Source organism: Episyrphus balteatus, chromosome 1 (assembly GCF_945859705.1).
Source record: "Episyrphus balteatus chromosome 1, idEpiBalt1.1, whole genome shotgun sequence".
Lineage (NCBI taxonomy): Eukaryota > Metazoa > Arthropoda > Insecta > Diptera > Syrphidae > Episyrphus > Episyrphus balteatus.
Window position 1 is genome coordinate 125,922,780 of NC_079134.1, and position 22,051 is coordinate 125,944,830.

Sequence of the window (22,051 nt, forward strand, 5' to 3'; positions counted from 1 at the left end):
TCGTATTTTATTGATTAATTCTGTTTTGATAACTTTAAGCAAAAAATACTTACAGACGAATTTAAATGAACAAAAATTATTATCTGTGAAAATATCACTTAACTATTGGTTTTTTATGAAAAACTTTACTAATCATAACTTAATCCACTTGATAAATCAAAACACGAGTTAATTACTAGGCATGAGGACCCAGCTATAACAGCATGTGAGCAAAAACTTTGAGCTTGTTGAGCGCCCACTTACACTTCACCTAAAAAGCTGAAATTTCACGTGTGTAATACAAAACACATATGCAACCAATTTTTGAGTGGGGAACAACGGAAATGTAAAAACCAAAAAATTGGACCACCCTAATGGGCACCTATGTACATGTAATATGATTGACAATTGACAAACGTAACATCCTATCATTTGTGTAGATTCTTTAATCTGATCAAATTTGTTGGGTCTTTAAAATTGTTTTTTTTTTTTTTTTTTTTTTTTTTGTTAAAAGTCGTTGGTATGATCTACGTCACAAAAAAATATTCAATAAAAACAACATTTAATTGCCTTTAAAATGATAAGAATTTATCAAGGATTTTACGTGAACACCTCAAGGTAATTACTATGGACGTGATTCGCATTTTACAACCTTGTATTATTGCCGAAATTCAACTATAGGCATAAGGAAGTTATAAGGACTTTTAAATGCTACTGGGCAAGCTTATATAAGAAAAAGAAAGATGACAAGATTTTTCGTTGGCATAGATTCAAATATGATTGCAATGGGGCATCCAATTGAAACTGGAATGTACCTTGTACCTGTACTTTTGACTTAATAGTCAAATTCGACATTTACTGAACTATTGCCACAACTTGATTGTTTGCGGTATGGTTCTGGCGAAAGAAGACAAAAACGCTTAAAGCTCTAGGATTTACTTCTGGTTTCGTTCAATGGATGAAATCATACCTGCCATTAAGTTTTATTTAGGTCTTCAATTTCAGACCCATTCATTGCAAAGTCGGGCTTTCCACAAGGGAATCATTTAGGCGTATAATCAGCGATTCAGCACTCTGAAGTTCCTACGGACGCGGATTATATGAAAATCTTAATCAAACGGAGCTTTAATTTTGCAAGTCGATTTAAACAATTTTTTTGTTTGGTGTCTGAAAAATAATTTAGACTTTAATGTTTAACAATTCCAACCAATTATATATTCTCATACATATTTCCATCCGCAACTGCGAGTTCTATTATATCAATGAATCTATTGTTTCAAGAGTAACAATTATTAAGGATTTTGGTATTATTTGGTGATAGTGAACTTAACTTCAGATCCCACTATGACAATATAGGTAGTATTCAGTGCTAAATTCTGCTTAAGGTTTCGTCAAGCGCCGGTCTAAAGAGTTTTCTGATTCATACGAAATCTCTTAATGCCACGTTTGAGGCTTTACTTGAATATGGTCTTCTAAACACCAACTCCCTATTAACGGAATTACAGCAATACAGCGTAGACGTGAAAGTTTATTGTCTTAGGATTCAGTTCTCATCCAGCACAAAACCTGATGTGCAAGTCTCTAACTCAAAACGGTTTCTTTTGTGAATAACACTAGCTCATTTTCTTATTGCCGTTAATTTCTAGCTTAGGTCGTCTACAATCAAGCCCAAATGTTTGATATCTAGATTAGGATAGGGCTGGGCAGTTTTAATGGAAATGTGTCCCTTTTTCCTGTGTAGCGTTAAAACTTCCACAATGGGCATTGTTCGATATAGGTACTGAGCTTAATTACGTGCCAATGCTTTCTGATTATGACAGGCCTGGATGTAGCGCAAAATTACGCTTTAAAAATTTAGTTGCCAGCTTCAGGTGGCTCTATTGGTTAATAATAAGTCAAACTTCTTCGTGGTCTATTTTGTGAATTCTGAGAGTGACTGAAACATATAAAAGGTTGCTAAAAAAAAGTTTTACGAAGAAGATTCCCTCAGAAAAAGCAATATAAACTTGTGTGTGTCACTGAATGATAGCCCAACAACGACATCCGGAACCTAGGTACCTTTGCGCTTTGGATATACTGGATGAGCACATAATTTCAATGGACAACGATGAAGCAGTTAACTTTTACGCCGACACCCAGTCGGCATACTATCGTGGCTAAACGCCAATCAAACCAACCCAACTCAACCAACCCCACAACTGGACATCCGGGTCTGAACACCCCGAGGACAACCTAGTCAGCAGACTTTTTAAATTAAGTTTATCCATGTATAATATTTATTTATATTTTATAACTTAGTCATTGTATAAGGTTAGGCCCCTTCTGTGCCAACAAAATTTTATATCAACCAATGAATCTTAGAAATAAGTTAATTTTAAGTCAATTGTGTTGGTCACTGTTTATTTCACTGTTTGTATCCAGCTAGTAAACTATCACCTTGCCATTGTTATAGACAATTTTGTGTACAAAAGTTAATGTCTGGAATAAAAGTCCCCATCGAAAAATCTGCATTATCGTTCTTCCGAATCTTCTGCCTTCTTGAGTAAACGGTTTCAAGTGCATTACTTGACTTGCAACTGCATTGCCTTTTTTCGAAGCGTGTGTCGAATTTACTGCCACTAACATTTATGAGTTTAGGTTTGGTTAGTTTGAAGTCCATATGATAACTGGAACACGGATTTTGAGACGAGTAGCTGAGTATGCTGCTTGCTACTTGTTTGCTTTAGATGTCAAGGAATTTGAGATCTAGTAGAATATATACGGCCATTTTAAGATACGTATAATATTTTCAACCTCTAAAGTCCAACATCCGTATAGCAGTACAAATAAAACATTTGATCTCAAAGATTCAAATATTGAGTGACATCCTGAACGTAGTTCAGTACAAGAATAATTGCCCCAAGACCACCACGAGGAGGAGTTAAGACAAGCATTTCTTGGCGACTAAACATTGCATTGCTGGCATAAACCGGGTTTTAGGAAATATCATTCAGACGTGGTTTTAAAATCAACATTTCCAAAAATAAACAACTAGTAGCAACATTACAACCGCGATATTAACAACAGATATATTTGTTTTAGCCCTAGTTTTTCAGTGTAGAGTTTACTCTGAGTTATATCAGCATTAGTTAATCCTGCGAGATGGATAATTGCTGAATTGATTCAGTAGCAGTTTTTCAGTAGCAGATTTTCTTAGATTTGGATTGACAACGAAATTCGACCGCCCGCCATTTAATATAAGCTTTTACTCCCAAAATTTAAGTATTTATTGCCCATATATTGTCCGAATAGTTACGACAGTTACTGTTGAATTGAATAACAACAGCCACGTGTAAATTATAAATTAAAATAGAAAAGAATAAATTAATGCTATGCGGTATGCAGGCCTCGAATAAATTATGGAAAATTTAAAGTATTTGGTGCTTTGCGTCAATAAGGCAATCATTTAAATACAATACCAAAAAAAAAAAAATATCATCGATTTTTACAATTTATCATAAACAGTTGTATTTTGTTTTTACTTATTTGATTAGGTTTAATCTTTTTCATTATTTTTTATTTTACTGTCGATTCAACTACTCAGAAGTTGTATACGTTTTTTTTTTCTCTTTAATTTATTTTTTATATTTATTAATTTATAGTAGAACTTGTTACTGATGGTTCAACGTAACATCACACAATGTATCTGGTTAGATCTGGTGTTGCACGGACCTAATAAGATTTTTTCAAACGATAAAAGAGAAGAAAAAATACAAAAACAAAAACAATAAATGTTTCCAAGGGAACGAACGAATGTGCTGATAAAATAATAATAAAAAAAATACATTTATCAGGCTGGTATTTGACAATATTGTTCTGCTATGCTTATAACTTGATAAACAAGTATCCGGTGTTAATTTGTTATTGTTTGTTGTTTTTATCATTTTTACATCATAACTATAATGTATGTATTTTCAAAACAAATTTTTGCATATATGGATGAATGTGAACAAAAATGAAACAAATTGTTTATGATGATTTTATCTATGTATGAATTGTGAAGAGAAACTTCAAGTTTTTATCAGGGTTAGGCTAATTTAGAGATTGTTAGACACATCAACAACATTAATGTTAAAATGAAGCCAAAAAAGAACAAAACAAAACTCTTATTACCATGAGTACCGATATTTCGGTCAACTTTTGAAATCTTGCATCTTTGATTTTCGGGTTTTCTATTGATAACTCTGATGAGTGTATGGTATTCTTTTTACCTATAGTTGCTATTTTAAGGGATATTCCCGTGCTTGATCACTACCTCACTACCCTAACGAAGTCATGTCACTTAAATATAACTTAAACACTTTGGAAAGTGGTTAGGACACATCTGGTTAGGACACATCTGTAATGAGGACCACTATTAAAGTATGAGAGAAAAATCGAATGAAACCAAACTCAATTAATTGGTTTTGAAATCCATACATTTTAGTCTCAAAATGAATAACAATAAGACTTTCGATAGAATATTTGTCTAAAAATCTCTCATCGGAGTGTTTGTTACCAAACTCCTCCGAAACGGCTAAACTGATTTTTATGAAATTTTGTACACATATCGGGTAGGCCTGAGAATCGGCCAACATCTATTTTTCATACCTCTAAATTGTTAGGGTGGTCCAGCCAAATTTTTTTATATCTTCTTGGAGCGATCGTTTCGAAATTTTTTGTTTATGTCGGGAAGTCTGAGAATCAGCCATTCGACCAACATGAATTTTCATATGATAAAATGTTTAGGGTGGTCCAACCAAAAAAATTTATATATATTTTTGGAATGATTTTTTTTGAAATTTTGTAGGTATATCGGGTAAGTCTGAAAATCGGCCAACATCTATTTTTAAACCACTAAATAGTTAGGGTGGTCCAACCAAAAATATTTTTGTATGTATTTTTGGAACGATTTTTATGAAATTTTGTGGGTACATCGGGTAAGTCTAAGAATCGGCCAAAATCTATTTTCATACCATAAATGGTTAGTGTGGTCCACTCCAAATTTTGTTTTGAACGATTTTTTCAAGTCCTGGCTTTATATTGTTTTCAAGGGGTTCAAAAAATTTAGTTTTCCAACTCATATGAATAGCCTAAATTCGTAATATTTCATATTCTAAATACAGAAACTGTCTGTATTTGATGTTGTGACCCGATTTCTTTTTAAAAAGATTGACACACTCCAAAATTGGAAGTAAATAGCAGAAGAGGCGTAACGAAGTCCACCGGGTCAGCTAGTATGCTAGAAAAATGTCTTGACTATCAGTTGTTAATATGACTATAGTGATTACGTTAAACTCGAGTATTAAGATACACTTGCATAAATCATGGTTCATCTTAAATGCTTGGCCTGAAGACATTATTTATCGTATGACTATATGAGAGATGTAGCTATCGGTTAAAGCTCCGTCGCGTTGCAATGATGTTGGATTGTATTTGAACATTTTGTATTGCTTTTGTAAATGTTGATGTTTATTTGTATACAATTTGCAAAAATTAAAGAGGTTAAAACAAGGAAGAGATCGTTTTTATAAAACTTTGTTTTTTTTTTTTATAGTTTTTGTTTTAGTGAGGTCAAATATCATTCATTGACTTACATAAGCTGCGTTCCTTTGGAAATATTTATCTACTTTTTAGTACTTAAAACTACTTTGATCTACTTTGCTATACTGAAAAAGTAGTTCAAAGCAGCTTTAAGTACTAAAAAGTAGATAAATATTTCCAAAGGAACGCAGCTATAGTTGCTCAAATTCAATTCCGTGATATGCTCAAAGCTCTTTATAGTTTCTACTTCTCGGTCATCATGCTATTTATTGTAATTGGAAACGGATTATTTCAATTGCGACGATTTATTTCGAGGCTAGATACGCTTAAAATTCCAGTTTCCAGAACAAGATATGAGAAGCCCTAGTTTACGTCGACTTTTCCAGAAAACATGAAAAAAACAAAAAAAAGGACCATTGGCATTTTTCGCATAGTTTTTGATTGGTCTGATTAACATTTACATAAAAGCAGTTGGTTGGTCCGTTCAGTCTGATCCTTTTCTTGAGAAGGAAGTACAGTCAAGAGCAAGTTTGGCTAACAACTGTAAACTCTTTTTGTGTGCGTGTAATGAATTTGCAAGAATAGAAAGGATTTACAATTTACCGCGGACTCCAGAGGTGCACTTTTCAAAACAATGACACTCTGGAGGCTTTGTCAATTCCTTTCAAGAGGTAGTACATCTGAAAAAATTTTATGTTAGGTGGTGGAAGCTGAGAATTGAACCCAGACATCTTTTGTATACTAGTCGAAAATTCGGTTTATGTAATGCTAAGGTCTTGATTAAGTCCACGTTAGCAAATCATTTGCAAAGGGCATGTTCTGGAAATCAATTGGTACATGTTGATATTCATCAAGCTTAAGAGTAACCCTCAAAACTTTACTGTAGAATTGCAGTTTCAAGTTGAAGGAAGAATTTTCTGAAATAAAGAAAGGGAAATATATGAATGTTGTCCAAGTACTCGCAGTTTATTTATAAAAACTTCTAACCTTACATTATTGAATGCCTTCTCGACGTTCAACGGTGACGCCTTAAATTTAAGTAATGGATGCTGTGAATAGTTTTATTTATTTTATTGTAAAAGCCTGAGAATTCTTTCAGAATGTTGCTAGTTTTGTTGAGGAGGTTTATCGGACTGCCTTTGGAAAGCAAATGATTAGCATGTGTTTTTTTTTTTCAAAGACTTGTCATGATTTTTGCCGTTTCTTCATCTGAGAAACTAAAAGTAAACCAGCCAAATTGCATTCAGACTCATTTAAAACTGGAAACTTCTGAATCTGAAGTGCCAGAACGGTTTACAGCTTGCTCGTATTTGTAGGAGTAAATATTTATGTTTGTCCTCTGACATTACATTAATGTCAGATAATAAAATAATTATTTTCAGAAGTAAAAGTATCATACTAACTAGACGATCAAACCAAAAATACACACAAAATACTGCTTATTTATTTTTTTTTCTTTTATTCGAAGAGAATTCTGAATTCTGTACGAAAATGTTCAACTCACGTGCTGATAACGAGGAATTTATATCAAAACAAATAAAAACAATTATTTACAGCATAATAATGTACCTCTTCTCACAATTGTATAAATCTTTGAAATACATTTATAACTTTTTTGTGTCAAATAAAAAAAAAAAAAACAAAACTTAACAATGCATTGTAAAATTTTCATCATCAAATTTCAAAGTGCTTATCTTATAAAATTTACTTATGAACATAATGCAGCTCATAGCTACTATAGCTAGACTACAGGAGCGTGTGAATATTAGAATTTTGCATTAAATAACCAGCCGACTATCTCGTGATTGGCATAGAAAAAATCAAAATTTGCATTAAAAATGACAAAGTGCAAATCAAATCTATCATTGAGCTTATCGATAAAACAACCGTTTCATCAATGTATACTTTTCTCAACTACCTGACAACAATATTGTTGTCACATTATTTATATATGCCACTTGAAGAATTTAAAGTGCACAAATGATTATTATTATTTGTCGTTTTTGACTTAATTTTTGGGGCAAGTATTGGTTACATGCAAACAAACAAAAATGAATTTGAGTGTTTATAACATGCAAAATAGTTAATTTTTTAAAATGTTCTCGGAAATAATTGAATTGTTTCGACTATAAAACTGAAAAGTTTAATCATTTCTCTTTTGATTTTTTCTAAATAATGACTGTATACAAAAATTGTTTTAAATGTGCAAATTCATGGGACCTGGACATTGGGCAGGTTCAGAAACGTTAGGGACTAAATATTTAGGTAATTTCTCGGTCTCTGATTGGTCACCTGTCAAAAAAAAATCCTTCCAATTTAGGTAATTTTATTGGAAAGCTGACTGGAAAGTTAGGCAAGAAAATTTTCCCTAAAAATTTAGGAAAGTTTTTTTTGTCAACATGACAGCAGATTGTTTTTAATTAAAGAATTAATTTAGCAAAATTAAATTTATTTGTATAAAAAACAACTAAAAAGTGCATTATCGGTTATAATTAATTTTATTTATTCATTACAGTTAAGTGAAATTTGGTGTCTTACCCATGCGACCGGTAAAATTCTTAAATAAATTTTGAAATTTGACAATATATAGCAACACATCCAAACTAATTTAGGCAATTTACTCAAATTTCCGTTCAGAAAATGACGTTGCCTAAATATCTAGTCCCTAATATTTCCTGAACGTGCCCATTATCTAGTACCTATTTGTTTTCATGATCACTATCCAAATTATTCATAACCTATATTTTTTTTTCATTTGCCGTTTAACGTAGATGTCAAAAAGAATTTCAATCATTAATCATATCGTAGATTGAGACAGATGACAGAGTAAACAAATAAAAAATATATCGCCAATAGTGTGTCATACAATTTAAATAAGTATCAGGTCCCTTCGTAATGCACTTTCTTACCAGTTACTTTCTATATAAATAGTTATGGTTAAATAACCATATTTGGGTTTTGCATTAACAACCTGCCACGTCAGGTCGAAGCAAAATATTTTAAATTTTCATCTTTTTAATTGAAAAAGTTTTTTTGTAAGAGACAAATTTTTTTAGAACTCGATTTTTGCTGAAAAACATTAGACTTTAAAAAATATTTACTTTGTGAAAAACTGGTGCAGCATTTTTGTTCGCAGTTGATAAAATAATACTATCCAAGTGTTACGGCTTACGAACCATCTGTACACAGAACTTACTAAAACGTTTGTGATATCGTTAAATTCTAAAGAATTTACGCCCGAAAGTTGAGTAGACTGATTTGTCAATAATAATGTAGCTAAAAAAAATAATCGATTAATTGTTAACGTTAGCGACAAAATTTCAGGCTTTGAAATTTTTTGTCCAACAACCAACTTGTAGTCGGAGTGGCGACCGTGCATAAGTTAAGATAATGAAAATGAAAAAAAAAAAAACATTAGGATTGCTACTTCTAAAATGGTAACTTGTACGTGGCAACCCTACACAGAGAAAAATAGTAACACCTAAAAACTAACAAATTGCCTTATTAAACTGGTTTATCAAAAAACCTTACTAAAATCAACGATAAATAAGGTTTTTCCATAGAGATTTCTTATTTTCTTTAAAATTTCGATACAAATTTCATGTTTTTTTTTTCAACTTGGCACCAGAACAAAAATTGGGACCAACATTTCTTTTTCTATAGTGAGTTGGTTCAGGCGGTAAGGTGAGCGACTAGAAGTAGTATTTCCCAACGCTGGGCCCAATTTGGGGCAATTTGGTTTGATGAAGAATTACACTTTTTTTCGAAAAAATATGTAATTCTTCTGTTTCCAAACTTGAAATATAGTTGTAAACCAAACTGGCATCTGGCATTCATTGTGGCGACTGTCTCTTATTTAACTTTATTCAACAGTTTCGTTTAATGTGCCAATTTTGTACAAAAGAAAGTAAAAGTACAAGTTTTTGGTATTTTGTCAGGGTTTTGACCCAGCCAGGATTCTGGCAATTTTAATTTTTTTCTCATATAAAAAAATTTAAGACACTTGTCGTGAAATATTACTCAATTGTTTTTGCTGTCTTCCAAAGTAAACGCAATAAGCTTAATTATTTTCTTCGAGATTTATTTTTTTTCTTTGGATTTAAAAAATTTCTGGTGTTAAATTTATTTAGTTACATAATGTTAGGGGGTATGAGAAATTTGGGAAGGTTCTAGAGGGACATGTCACAAAAAAGGTTGGGAAACACTGGACTAGAGAGTTGAAGTCTTCAATTCGATCTCCGGCATGATCGTATTTTTTTTTTCTTGGCAAAACCCCATCAAGTGCAGTTTTTAAAACAATAAGGAAAACCCGATTGTTTTAATAAGATTTACTTCTTGGATGAAATTTGAAGATAAATCTTAAGTGCCTTCATATGGGTATGCGACCTGCGTCTGCGAAATGCTAATAGTCGCTTAATTTGACATTTCATTCATATGAGTGGTATCAAAGAGATGCGAACTGTAATACAAAAATTTGAAGTTAAATCAAAGGCGAGGTTAAATTCGTGCGAATTCTTTGTTCGTTGCTTTTTTTGAAATGCGTTTTGTATTTATGGACTGCGAATTTACATTTGACTTGACAGTTCTTAGATCGGATTTGTTGGTCGCATAGAAAATATTAAAATGTGTTTATTTTGTAGTCTAAACTAGTTTTACGCAATATTCTATATTAATATGTAAATATGATAATTTTTTTCACTTTTTTTAAACAATTAAAATAAGACAAAACAAAAGACAGAAAGATAAACTTTTTGCATGAGTATAAGAAGTTTTTAATTCATATACAATTCTTGAACGTATTTTTTTATATATTTTTTTGACGTATAATTAATTAAAATGAGAATAAGTTCATATTTCCTTTAGAAAAAGCTTTAAAAGAATTACTTGCAGCCGAAGTTCGCAGCTCATATGAATGACACTTTATTGTTTTTGTTTTATTTATGTAGTCTATTTGTCTCTGTGTATTTTAGAGGGAAAATTATTTCATAACTAATTTTGTCATATCTTTTTAGTTTGATCAAATAAAAGAATTATTAAAACGCGAAACAAAATCTTAAAAATAATGAAAACAAATTGATAAAATAACACCGACACACAAAAAAACCAAAAGTGGTTTCGAAAAGCCTCAAAAAAGGCTAAATTGCAAATATTTTGTCGGTTTTTTGCACTTTTCTCGAAAACCAGGACAGGCCACTTTTTCTTTCTTGTTTGCCAGTGTAATTTAAGAAATGTAGGCTTACAAGTTTGAAAGCCCTATTCAATTAATTAGAAAAAAAAATTACTATACAAATTTTTTGTTTGAACAAAAAGTAAAATTTTGAATATACAGACATTTAAAATACAATACCATCTACTCCAGTGTTTTAACTTTCTAGTCAATGACTTTTACACTTTGCGCATTTGTAGTGAAAAATAATGGACTTAATTTTAATAATTTAATAATTTTATTTTAATAATTTCTGCCTGTAAAACAAAAAACCGAAATTGATTAATGGTGGAAATTTTAGGCTTTGTGGTGTGGGGAAATAACAAAAGATTAAAATTAAATAGATCCAAATCAAACAGAGATTAGAAAACCTTTGATTTATAACTCTAAACTTTGTCCAAAAGGTTATAATAATACTACCAGGTTTCTAAAGTAAATGCTGTACTTTATACCTCTATACAACACTTATGTAAATAAATTTTCTATCAACTCTTATTCCTACAATAAATGTTTGTTTACATAAATCAAGCTTATTATTCACCTTTGTTTTTTCAAAAAGTGCGTCAGAAGCTTCGATATAAAGGAAAACCAAGAGTCTGTTCAACATATTTGTGTGGAGAAAAAACGTCGATTTCTAAAATATCATACACAACACAACAAATATTAATTTATGATTAAATTAAATTGTTTAAACATGTGTGTTGAGTTTTTTTTTATATGCAAAATATATTAATGTTTTGACATATTCACCCACATTGTGATCATGCGTTCATAAGATCATGCGATCTATTTCATACAATTTATATGTAAAATTTGTATCATTTTATTTATCATCTTCTACTGTAATTCAGTTTGTATTGTAAAGGCAGTAAAGACATATTATATTGATATCGAAATGAATTGATGTTGTTTTTTTTTTTCATTCAGTTTCAGTTCACTAAACAATTGCACGTGACTTTAATCAACAACATACTCGTACATTCACAATCAAACATGGCATCTTTCGCTCCCTTATACAATCACATTAGATGGAAATGTTCTGTTTAGTAAAAATCTGATTTCTTTTCTGCTACACTTTTGCTTTTTTTTTGCTCTCATTTCTGTTCTATTATGTACTCTCTCTCTTTCTCTTCTTTTTCGTTCAGAATTCTTTGCTAATTAAGTTTAATCAATTTAACAAACAGCGACAACGATGATAACAAGAAAATTGATAAGGGGCATGTGTGGGCAGGTTTGGCAAAAATTTACTCGATATCATTCTTTGTTTTTCACTTTTTAGATTTTGAATAGGGTTTTCAAGTTCCAAGAGCTTGAGAATGGAATTTCCATCATATTGTTGAATGTAAAATGTAAACAAAATATTTTGTATGTTCGTAATATTCGGCGGGAAATTTAAAAATTTATCGCCATTTTTTTTCATTTTGAATTTCAACAACAAGAAAAATAAAATAATAATGTTATCTTATAAGCAAGTTCAAAAACATACTTGCCCGTGTAGTGTTTATGTGACAAAAACATAATATTTCTTATTTTTTTTTTTTTTTTTTATTCACAGCTTTTAGCAGTTGTGTCAATATTTTTTTGTCTGGAAATTATTTTGTCTGGCGCGGCTTGCTATACGCCTAATCTGGAAGAAAAAAAAAAAATTGCGATAGCATAATGGTATGCACCAATAGACAGAGATAATAGGAACTGATTGCTGCTCTGGCTGGGAGGGAAGAACTTGCAGCAAAAATGTGTGTGTACTTGAGCAATACAGTGAGAGAGAGATAACAAGGGGTCTTAATCAAAAGTCAACCATCATCGTTAGCGTTTAGTACTTTTTTTTATCGCAGAATAAAAAAACTACATTGTTGGTGTGATGATTCGTAGGGGGAAAGTTAAGTTTAGTTTTGGGGCGTAGAATCTTGCACTTAGATTTATGAATATGTATATTGTTATTAGACTGCGTTCAATGGGATGATCATCTGTAAGGTGTAATTTTCGAATTTTTTGGAATTTAAAGACATTCAATATTTTAAATGTGCTTGATCGAAAGTTATTGTTGATATTTTAGTTACATTTGCCAAAGTTGATAAGAATGTTCATGCATTCCATGACTTAACGTACTTTTGCATTCTCGAAGCTAGCTGTCCCAGAGTTTCTAAGCTCGTAAAGTCACCTTATTTAAGCTTTTGCTGTTCCTGCGGCAAATACTAGTAACATAGTGAGGGATATAATTGAGAAAGTCATCCTTGTAGAACACCGCTCAGACACTGTTTGTCGTCATTCTTGATTGGGTCTTTCCTATTTGTAAAAAAATCGAATGGAAAAAGGTGTAAATAATTCTTGTTAATCTTCAAAACCTTTGCTGGAAGAATTTGTGAACATGTCGAGTGTGGAGTGTTTTTTCCGAAATCCGAACTGCAAATCTGGCACCAATCAGCTGTCGTTAACATTTTTGAGTATGACCACGACTTAAACTCTCTTCCATCTGCAGGGAAACTAGCGGTTGATAATTTAGTAATAATTATTAAAATGATTATCGCTGATTGTGATAGTCTTTTCATGACAAAATAAAGATGTTATATGGCCCTGTAGATTTCTTTTAGTGGCTTCAGTGTAGAATTTACCTTTTTTTCTGGTATGCTGAGCTCGACGTTGTCAACCCCGTCGCTAACGGTCTCAGTATTTCATCGAAGTGTTGACTTCGTCTAAAAGCTTGGGGTCGGAAGAAAGATTGTTATTTTATTTTTTTAAAGAGGTCGACAAGGGCTTTAACATCGCTGGTTATAATCTTCCCACAAAGAGTTTTGATGAAAACTGCCCTTTTGATTACAACTAGCGTCTCTTCTGAAAGTGAATATCGTTTCTCAGAATTCCTAAACATAATCTTTACAGAACTTAGGTCCATTTTCTTCACTCGGAGTTGAACAAAACTTGAGAATTTTTATATTAAAAATTCTCAAGTTATGTTCAACTCCGAGTGAAGAAAATGGACCTTAGTTTACTCAAGGCTGTTGTTGGTGTTTAGGTCCGTCTGAATATTCCTTTGAATTAGTTTCCTTAGTTTTTGTTTGTAGCAATTAGTATATTAGATATTTTCGACAGGAGGTTGACATTTATCCTTTGAAATTTGTTGCTCTTTCGGTGCTATTTTGCTTCGCAGTTGGAGTAGTTAATTTAGTTGAATTTGTCTGTACGTTACGTACATGAATCACAATTGCAAAAATTACAAAAAAATAAGAAGATAATCAGGATGTCCCTATGTCACCACAGCAAACGTTAACTATCGGGTTGTGATTTTTTAGTCGAAAAACATGCTTTCGCATTGCACCCGACTTATAACGGTTTTTACGTCTTTATTTTGTGTCGTTATCTTCAAACAGCTGCCAAACTACATTTAATAATGTTTCTTTGATTCGAAGAAAAATTACTCACCCTTTTTTTCAGGAATCGTGGCAAATCTCCGATACGAATGGAATTCGTGCTAAGGCTTATTATAAATAATGTAAAGTTGTATAACTTGCTCCTTTTCAAACAGCATTTTGAGAATTTTGTCAAGGAAATATGAAAAAAAACATGCTTGTTTTCCTACACAGTAAGGTAAATTTGTGTTTTCTGTTAATTCTATCACATTTTGCAATCGATTCATTAACTTTCCGATAGACTTGAAGCTTTTATATAGCAAAAACTCCATAAAAGCCAGCTTATATCAAAACTTACTGATTAAATGCTAGAACGAAGCACTTACAAGTGCTTTTTCTTTTCTGATGATTCCATAACTTATCTTTATATTATCTATACCCTTCTAATATCGCAAATAATAACTGGGAAGTAATATGGAAGTTGGAGGGGATCCTACTATCATGCAGTGCATACCAGTAATAGAATTAAATTTTCATTTATATCTACACTGTGGAAGTTTGTTTATATTAACACAAAACACAAGTAAATATTCCCGACTATACGATTATGTACTAACATTCTTCTACTGTACATTATGTACCTTCAATATACTCGTGTACATTTGACAAAACGAAAAATTTGTCGGATATTTTGCGGGTATACTTAAGAATTAAGAGACTACTTAGTTCTTGGGGCAAATGTATGCATGAAGTACAACTACATTGGCCGTGGACGCTGATTGAGGAAAATTAGAACTACAAATCAGATTTTCTAATTTAGCCGGATGATTTTATTATTAGTGGTCGTTTTTGTTTTTGTTTATTTGTTCTTTTTTCTTGTTCCCTTCTTGTCTAAGTTTTAAGAGCGATGTTGTTTTGAATTAAGATGGTGTCTTTATTAGTAGAATTGTGAAAGTCCCGTCTTCTTTGCTTAAGTGTATTCACACGCATCTTTGATTACCGTTAAGTAATTATGTCTACGGAAAATAAGTCTGACTTTTTATATAATTATACTTTAAATTGTAGACATGTTTTCTTCGTCATTATGATAATGGGCTTTTTTTTCGTCATAAAAATAGATAGCAGGTAGCAGGCCGTATGAGATTCTAAACATCATTTTTTGTTTTTTAAGCATTAATGTTTTTTTTTTTGGCACCGGGTGTTAAGGGTATAAGTCAAAAATGATAGTTTTCAGAAAATGCTATTGAATTCATCTTCAATGATACTCCTTTTGTTATTTTTAGGACGAATCTTTTTTTCGCACTCGTTCATTAGCAAGAGTTCTCAAAAGCTATAGACATAGACAAATCTGCTTTCTCGAATAGTTTGCCCTTGTGCCTTATCGTTCTAAAGAGGTATTATTCCACTTTGGCAATACTACTGCGTAAGTATTTTCATCCGTACTATTCTAGTGGTATGTTCAATCGAAAGATTGGATGGATAACAGAACTTATGCAGTATTTTTCTAAAAAAGGCGAATCTTCTTAAAAACCCTCAAATTTTAGAAAAAGCTTTTTAAATGACCGGCAGTAAGGCTTTCGTAGCAATAAGTCCACTGGTGATCTAATATTTTAACTCATCCAACGTAATATTGTTACATTTAATATTTCAAAGGTAAATGATAGAGTTTGGCGTCAAGTTCTTCTTTTGACAATGCGTGCTTTTGGAGTCAATGACTCCCTTCTTCTCTGGAACCGTTCAATACAAGGTGTATCACTTTTAAGCTATTTGCCCAATTTTACAAGAAATTCGCCGGAACTTTACGAAATTCTAAATGGAGCACTAGGTTGACTCAACGTATTTAAATTTTGTCGACACGCTCTTAACTACGTTTACGTTGCAAATCATTCAAAATCACTTTTTCTTTTGTGTTTCAAATCACGTAAAAATTGTCAAAATTTAGCTTTGAGTAAATCCAAATATTCAAAAATTGTATTATTTTTCTACATTGTAATTTTGTGTTTCAAATCACGTAAAAATTGTCAAAACTTTACTTTGAGTAAATTCAAACAATTAAAAAATTGTATTGTAATTTTTTTTATAATAACTAATAAATTAGTAAAATTATTTTTGTACAAATAATTTTACATTTTGTTTTTAATTTATATTTGTTCATTACTTATAAAATAGCAATTCAGGCAAACGGCAGTCAATGGCATATCCTTATTCTTAGGAAATAATATTGTAAAATCTCATGATGAAAAAACAAATAAAGAATTAATCTATCATCTATCTATCTACAAGGTCGTATTGGTTTGATACAAGTCTGAAACAAACTAAATGCTGGTGTGCCCCAATGCTCTGTTCGGTCTTCGGCTCTATTTCTCAATTCAATAAATGATCTTCTTTCTGAAACTTCTAATCCACTCAAACAGTTTTTCATGAGTATGACTTCCATCGAGGAAACCAGCTTCCCACTCTTGGTATGTGCATTAGAAAGCACTTTCTGTGAAGTGACAACATTTATTTGACACTGCTAAATCCGCTTCGAAACGTTTAGGTTTCGTCCGAAGATGCAAGAAATTTGTTTCCCCCTCTGATCTACCTGTAATATATAAGGTACATATATATTCGTCAAAAAATCGAGTATAATTCTCACATCTGGGCAATTGCTGCTATAACCTCCTTGAGTTTCTTGAATAGAATACGTAAAAATTGTCAAAACTTTACTTTGAGTAAATTCAAACAATTAAAAAATTGTATTGTAATTTTTTTTATAATAACTAATAAATTAGTAAAATTATTTTTGTACAAATAATTTTACATTTTGTTTTTAATTTATATTTGTTCATTACTTATAAAATAGCAATTCAGGCAAACGGCAGTCAATGGCATATCCTTATTCTTAGGAAATAATATTGTAAAATCTCATGATGAAAAAACAAATAAAGAATTAATCTATCATCTATCTATCTACAAGGTCGTATTGGTTTGATACAAGTCTGAAACAAACTAAATGCTGGTGTGCCCAAATACGAGCTATTAATATGGGCAACAACGAAATGTAGCGCCTCATGTCTCACGTTGTTCTTTCGTTATTTTTCTCACTAATGCTCTAATAAAATTGCTATTTGCATTCTTCCTCTCAAAAAATGGAACCGTAATTCAATTCATTCTTCGGGTACTCACTCGTTAGCTCATAAAGGTCTTAAAATGTAAAATTTCTTGATTCCTCTCCTATGTGTTTTTAAACTTAAACATAATAATTTTTCTCAATTTAACAAAAAAAAGATAATATTTTTGTTGTCAAGGTTCTTCTATACCTACGCCAAGAATTTTTTTCGATCCCAAAATTCATCACCGCAGTAGTAAAATCCATTGCTTTCCAAACCTGAGCTTCTTTATTCCATTTCATTAAAGACTGGTTGAACGGAATAGCCAAAGTAATGACTTCCTCAACAGTAAAATAGAAATTTCCCAAATCCAAATAACTAAGAACTCAAGAACCTCCCCCCAAAAATAATAATGAGAATCCATACTTATGCATAAATACAATATATCTAATGTCACCTACTTCTTCTTCTTATTCCACCACACCACAAAACCCAATTCACACAAAACTATTTCCTCCTCCTTAGACTGGATAGACTTCAAAAATCCATTTCAGCGCACTCATAAATGAAAATATCATTTTCAGTCTTTCCAATGTCCTCGCTTCTGTCGTCCTTAAAATAAATGCATAAATGTATATATTGAAATAGCTTTTGCAGACAAAGAAGGACAATCATAAAACCGTGTCCTCCACAAAAATACTATACACAAAAAAAAAAATATACACAAAAATAAATAAATAAAAAAAAAAAAAACAGAAAAATAGTGCCTACCACGAAAATGCCTATACACAGAACCTTATAGTTCTTATATCCTCACCCTCTTGTTTTTGCTCGACTTTTACAGTTCTACTTATATACAAAAATGCTTCTTTGCATCTCTTGGGTAGTTATTTGTTCGAAACAAATATATTCCAAGTCAGTAAAAGCTAAAAGTGGAAAAATAAACCAAACGAAACCGAAAAAAAAAAAATAAATAAAAAGACGCCAGAAGCGCACCACTGTGTGCTGCGGTGGGTATGGGTCTATATAGTAACTACCTTTTTGCAACATTGCTCCTAGTTACACATTCCAAGGAGTATTGATTAAACGACTCCTGCGAGGACGACGACGTCAGTTCGACTTAGTAACACGTTTGATTACGTATAGTAAACAAGGGGCAAGTCGTAAAACAAGTCACATTCTCCTTGAAATTCGAAGGACTTCGATCCCCTAGTGAGCGACAACGACGATAAACACAAAACAAAGGACATCACATCATCAGAAAGAAGCGGCTGTATAACCTTAAATAAATACAAAAAAAAAACAAAAAAAAAAGCAATGGATGAGCATAAAGTTACAAAGAAGTCCTGTACCGCAATACTCTGCGAGCTGACACGTTTAAAATCTCAACAAAAGTATCTCGAATGCAGTCAAGTTAAATCGAATCCTGATAATTTCGGTTCTGTTGATGAAGATGTTAATGGTAGTGGCAATGGCGATGGTGTTTATTCCATTATTCGAGAAATTGAAGACTTAAAGATCACGTTGGCCAGAGATTTGGAAGAAAAAAAGATGTCTGTCAAACGTGAGGTCGAAAACATGTGGATTTTTGTAAATGCTATACGAGATGATGTACTTGATGGAGAACGTTTGAAACAATATTCTGTACAATCAATTAGAGATAGAATTCTTTCTATTAACTCAATGTTGGGGAAATTAAATGAAATTAATGAGCAGACTTTGAAGGATGTCCAACGGAAGATTGTTGAAATTGAAAATGATACGAAGTTTTTATTGAAATAGAATTTTTGTAAAATTTTGTTTGACAACTTATTTGAAGTTTATATCAAATGTTTTATATTTTTATAATAAATAAATAAAATTATCAAAATTTATTAGTTAAATTATTTAATAGTTTTAAGGAAGTATGGTAAAACTTCTGTGCAAGTCCAAATGAAACGCTTCTTATGTATGTTGTTTCATAGCATTGATGTTTTTTTATTATCTGATATAAATGAGAAGTTGAATAACTAACTATATATGTTTAGTTCTTAATAGCAAGTATAATTCTTGTTTAATATGTTAAGCATTTTTTTTAAATGTTTTACAAAACAATACCTTTATGCGCCCTGAATTTATTTTTACAATTTTATCAAAGAAATAAACAAACACAGTAAACTTGACCAATTTATACTGTCGGAAAAAAAGTTTCAAAATAAAATCGGCAAATATGCCCTTCTTTGAATTAAATTAAACACGTAAAGCTAACAAGATTTGAGTAGGTATTTTAGTTCCCCTTTGTATTGCGTTGATGGTGTTACATTTTTTCCGAGAACAAATTTGGGTGAATGGATACCGCAATAAGACTGATGAACATTATAGAACCTTTAACGAGTCCATATACTAGAATATCTAGAGTATAGGTAGATGTTATATGCTCAAAAGATTTGCGGTAAAACTCGCTTGCTGAATTTTGATTTTTGGACCATTTTTAAGGTCTGTTTGCAGAAAGTGTAGTACAGCGTGGCGTGATGGTTAGTGCTATGGACTATTATTATACAGGTTGTGGATACCTGCGGTCAAGTTGGTTTTTTGATTGTATTGAAAATATTCTTACAAATATTAAAATTATAACGTCCTTAACAAGGACTCTTTTGTAATATTGTTAAATTTACAGTCTCTGATGTAAAAATGTAAAATTCACAATTCACTAAACAGTGAGTTTTTTAACAACATAAGTTTAACGCTAGTGGAAGTAAAATTCTAAAATTCTCTATAACGATGTTAATAATTTTGCAATTATTATATTTTTACTGTGATGCTTCTTTCATGAAAGTCGTTCATAGTACATACTTTATTTTTTAAATTTCCATAGTTTTTCAATATTTATCTTCTTTTGAACAATAAATGCCCCACATTACATAAATAGAAAACTATAATTTTCAACTGCCAATTTACTCAAATAGTTGCTGCAAAATTCGTTACGAGCTTGACCCAGAAGTATTTTTACTCGTTAAATTTGTTTCCACCATGGTGGTCTACTCAGATCTGTTTTTTTTTTTTCATGAAATGGTTATATTTTCTTGAAATTTTGCACTTTGTTTTATAAGTTCTTCCGCCAGAATACAGGAATGAAATCGGCTTACGCAATAGTCGATAATTGATAATTCAAAATCGACGATTTCTGAAGCAAAATTATAGTTTTTTGACTACCAACTATCTCGTTCGCCGATTCCACCCCAGTTTTGGAAAGTCTAACAGATCGTAACAAATAATTTGAATCAAACACGTTTCAAAAAAGCTACCTACAATTTTTTGCATTTTGACATTTGGATGAGCAAAACGACTTTCCAAAAAATAGCACATTCAAATTTATTTATTCGATCTTTGGTCTCCAAATTTCATAAAAATCAGTAATAAAAGTTTATAAGATTTTAGAACGCCTCTCCATACAATTTGTACGATTTATTATATCTTCAAATCTTTCTTATTTTCGTTCTTACAGGCGTCTAACGTCTTCTCTTTTTTCTACGAGTGTTATGATGATCTTAACTGAGGCCACACTGCTTCACTCTAAAACACCATTTTAATGTTTCGCAACTACTTTTACCCGTGTAAATTAGAAAAATAAAATCTAGAATGCCAAGCTTTCTTTATTCAGATAAGCCAAAGTAAAAACTCTTTATAATGCTGTATTTTTTTAAAACTGAAATTCAAACCTCTATCCGATCGATTTAACTCACTTCTTATGATATTTTCTTTAAAAACGCTGATAGTTAGAATATTTCTTAAACGAAATTTTAAAAAGACGACATTTCAAAAACTCATATTCTGTGTGATCTTGAAATGCGAATTACTTCAAGCCTTTCTCATTCTTTTAAACACGTATAATAAATAAAAGCGCCTGTCTGTCTATGATAAATTATTGTATTTCAGCTCGTTTAAATTCTAAAAAATGATTAAAAATCATTTGAAAATAAGTCTGCTTTGAATGAAGTCCGCAAATAATACCTGAAAGTTAGCAACAGACTGACATACCAAAATGAGTCAATATGCAAGTCTAAATAAAAAATAAAATAAACATCTTTAGATTGTCGTCACTGATTTCTCCGGTACAGACTTGAATAACATTTTTCCAAATGTCTTTGACCTCCAAAAAAAAAAAAAAAAACAATATATTACGATACCTTGTGTCCTGATGGGTGTTAATTATTTTAAATGAATTTCAAGACGAAATATTTCCACAAAGGTCACTTACACTTTTATATACCTTCCTCCCAGTACATACTATCGTCATAACTTTTTAAACCAGCTAAAGCCGGTTGCTTAAAAAAAAATAATAATTAAATCAAAAGACCAATCAATTTGTTTCGATAGTAAATTCTCAAACATTAAATGGTCCATAGCTGAATTTTATTACATTTTTTTTTTAATATCTTCTACTTAATATTTTTAATTGATATTGCACGTGAAAATATTCGAAAATTTACTTACAATTTTATTTTCACTTATTTTTCCAGGTGGCAATAAAAATTATCGACAAGACATGCCTAAATGAGGAATATTTGGCGAAAACATTTCGAGAAATTGCAATACTCAAAGAAATGCATCATCCGCACATCACACGTTTGTACGAAGTTATGGAATCTCAGACCATGATCTATCTTGTAACTGAACATGCAGCGGGGGGAGAAATTTTTGATCATTTAGTTGAAAATGGTCGCATGAAGGAACCGGAAGCGGCAAGGGTATTCACCCAATTAGTATCCGCTGTGCAATATTGCCACTCCAAAGGAGTGGTACATCGTGATCTCAAAGCAGAAAATGTCCTGCTAGATAAAGACATGAACATAAAGGTAAACTAAAGTTGGTTTTATGTTTTTTCT

At 31.4% G+C, this 22,051-nt stretch overlaps 2 protein-coding genes and 1 long non-coding RNA gene across 4 annotated transcripts in view; all 3 read left to right on the forward strand.

Annotated features, from left to right (window-relative positions):
- The window catches only part of LOC129906832 (uncharacterized), a 179,884-nt gene that overhangs the window by 98,537 nt on the left and 59,296 nt on the right, over positions 1–22,051 (forward strand). The gene's annotated exons all lie outside the window — the stretch shown is intronic.
- LOC129906825 (uncharacterized) overlaps positions 1–22,051 on the forward strand; it is a 50,458-nt gene that overhangs the window by 14,957 nt on the left and 13,450 nt on the right. For both annotated transcript variants that reach the window (XM_055982762.1, XM_055982763.1), the window contains exon 2: positions 21,686–22,021. In XM_055982762.1, the coding sequence (XP_055838737.1) occupies positions 21,686–22,021 (336 nt within the window). The remainder of the gene's footprint in view (positions 1–21,685; positions 22,022–22,051) is intronic.
- Positions 17,935–19,016, forward strand: LOC129906831 (uncharacterized). The gene has a single exon (XM_055982770.1). It carries the CDS (start codon positions 18,504–18,506, stop codon positions 18,966–18,968), a length of 465 nt encoding a protein of 154 aa, XP_055838745.1. The 5' UTR covers positions 17,935–18,503; the 3' UTR covers positions 18,969–19,016.

Bases quoted from the DNA above. Each gene is read 5' to 3' on its own strand.
- LOC129906831 (XM_055982770.1), top strand. From the start codon at position 18,504: ATGGATGAGCATAAAGTTACAAAGAAGTCCTGTACCGCAATACTCTGC.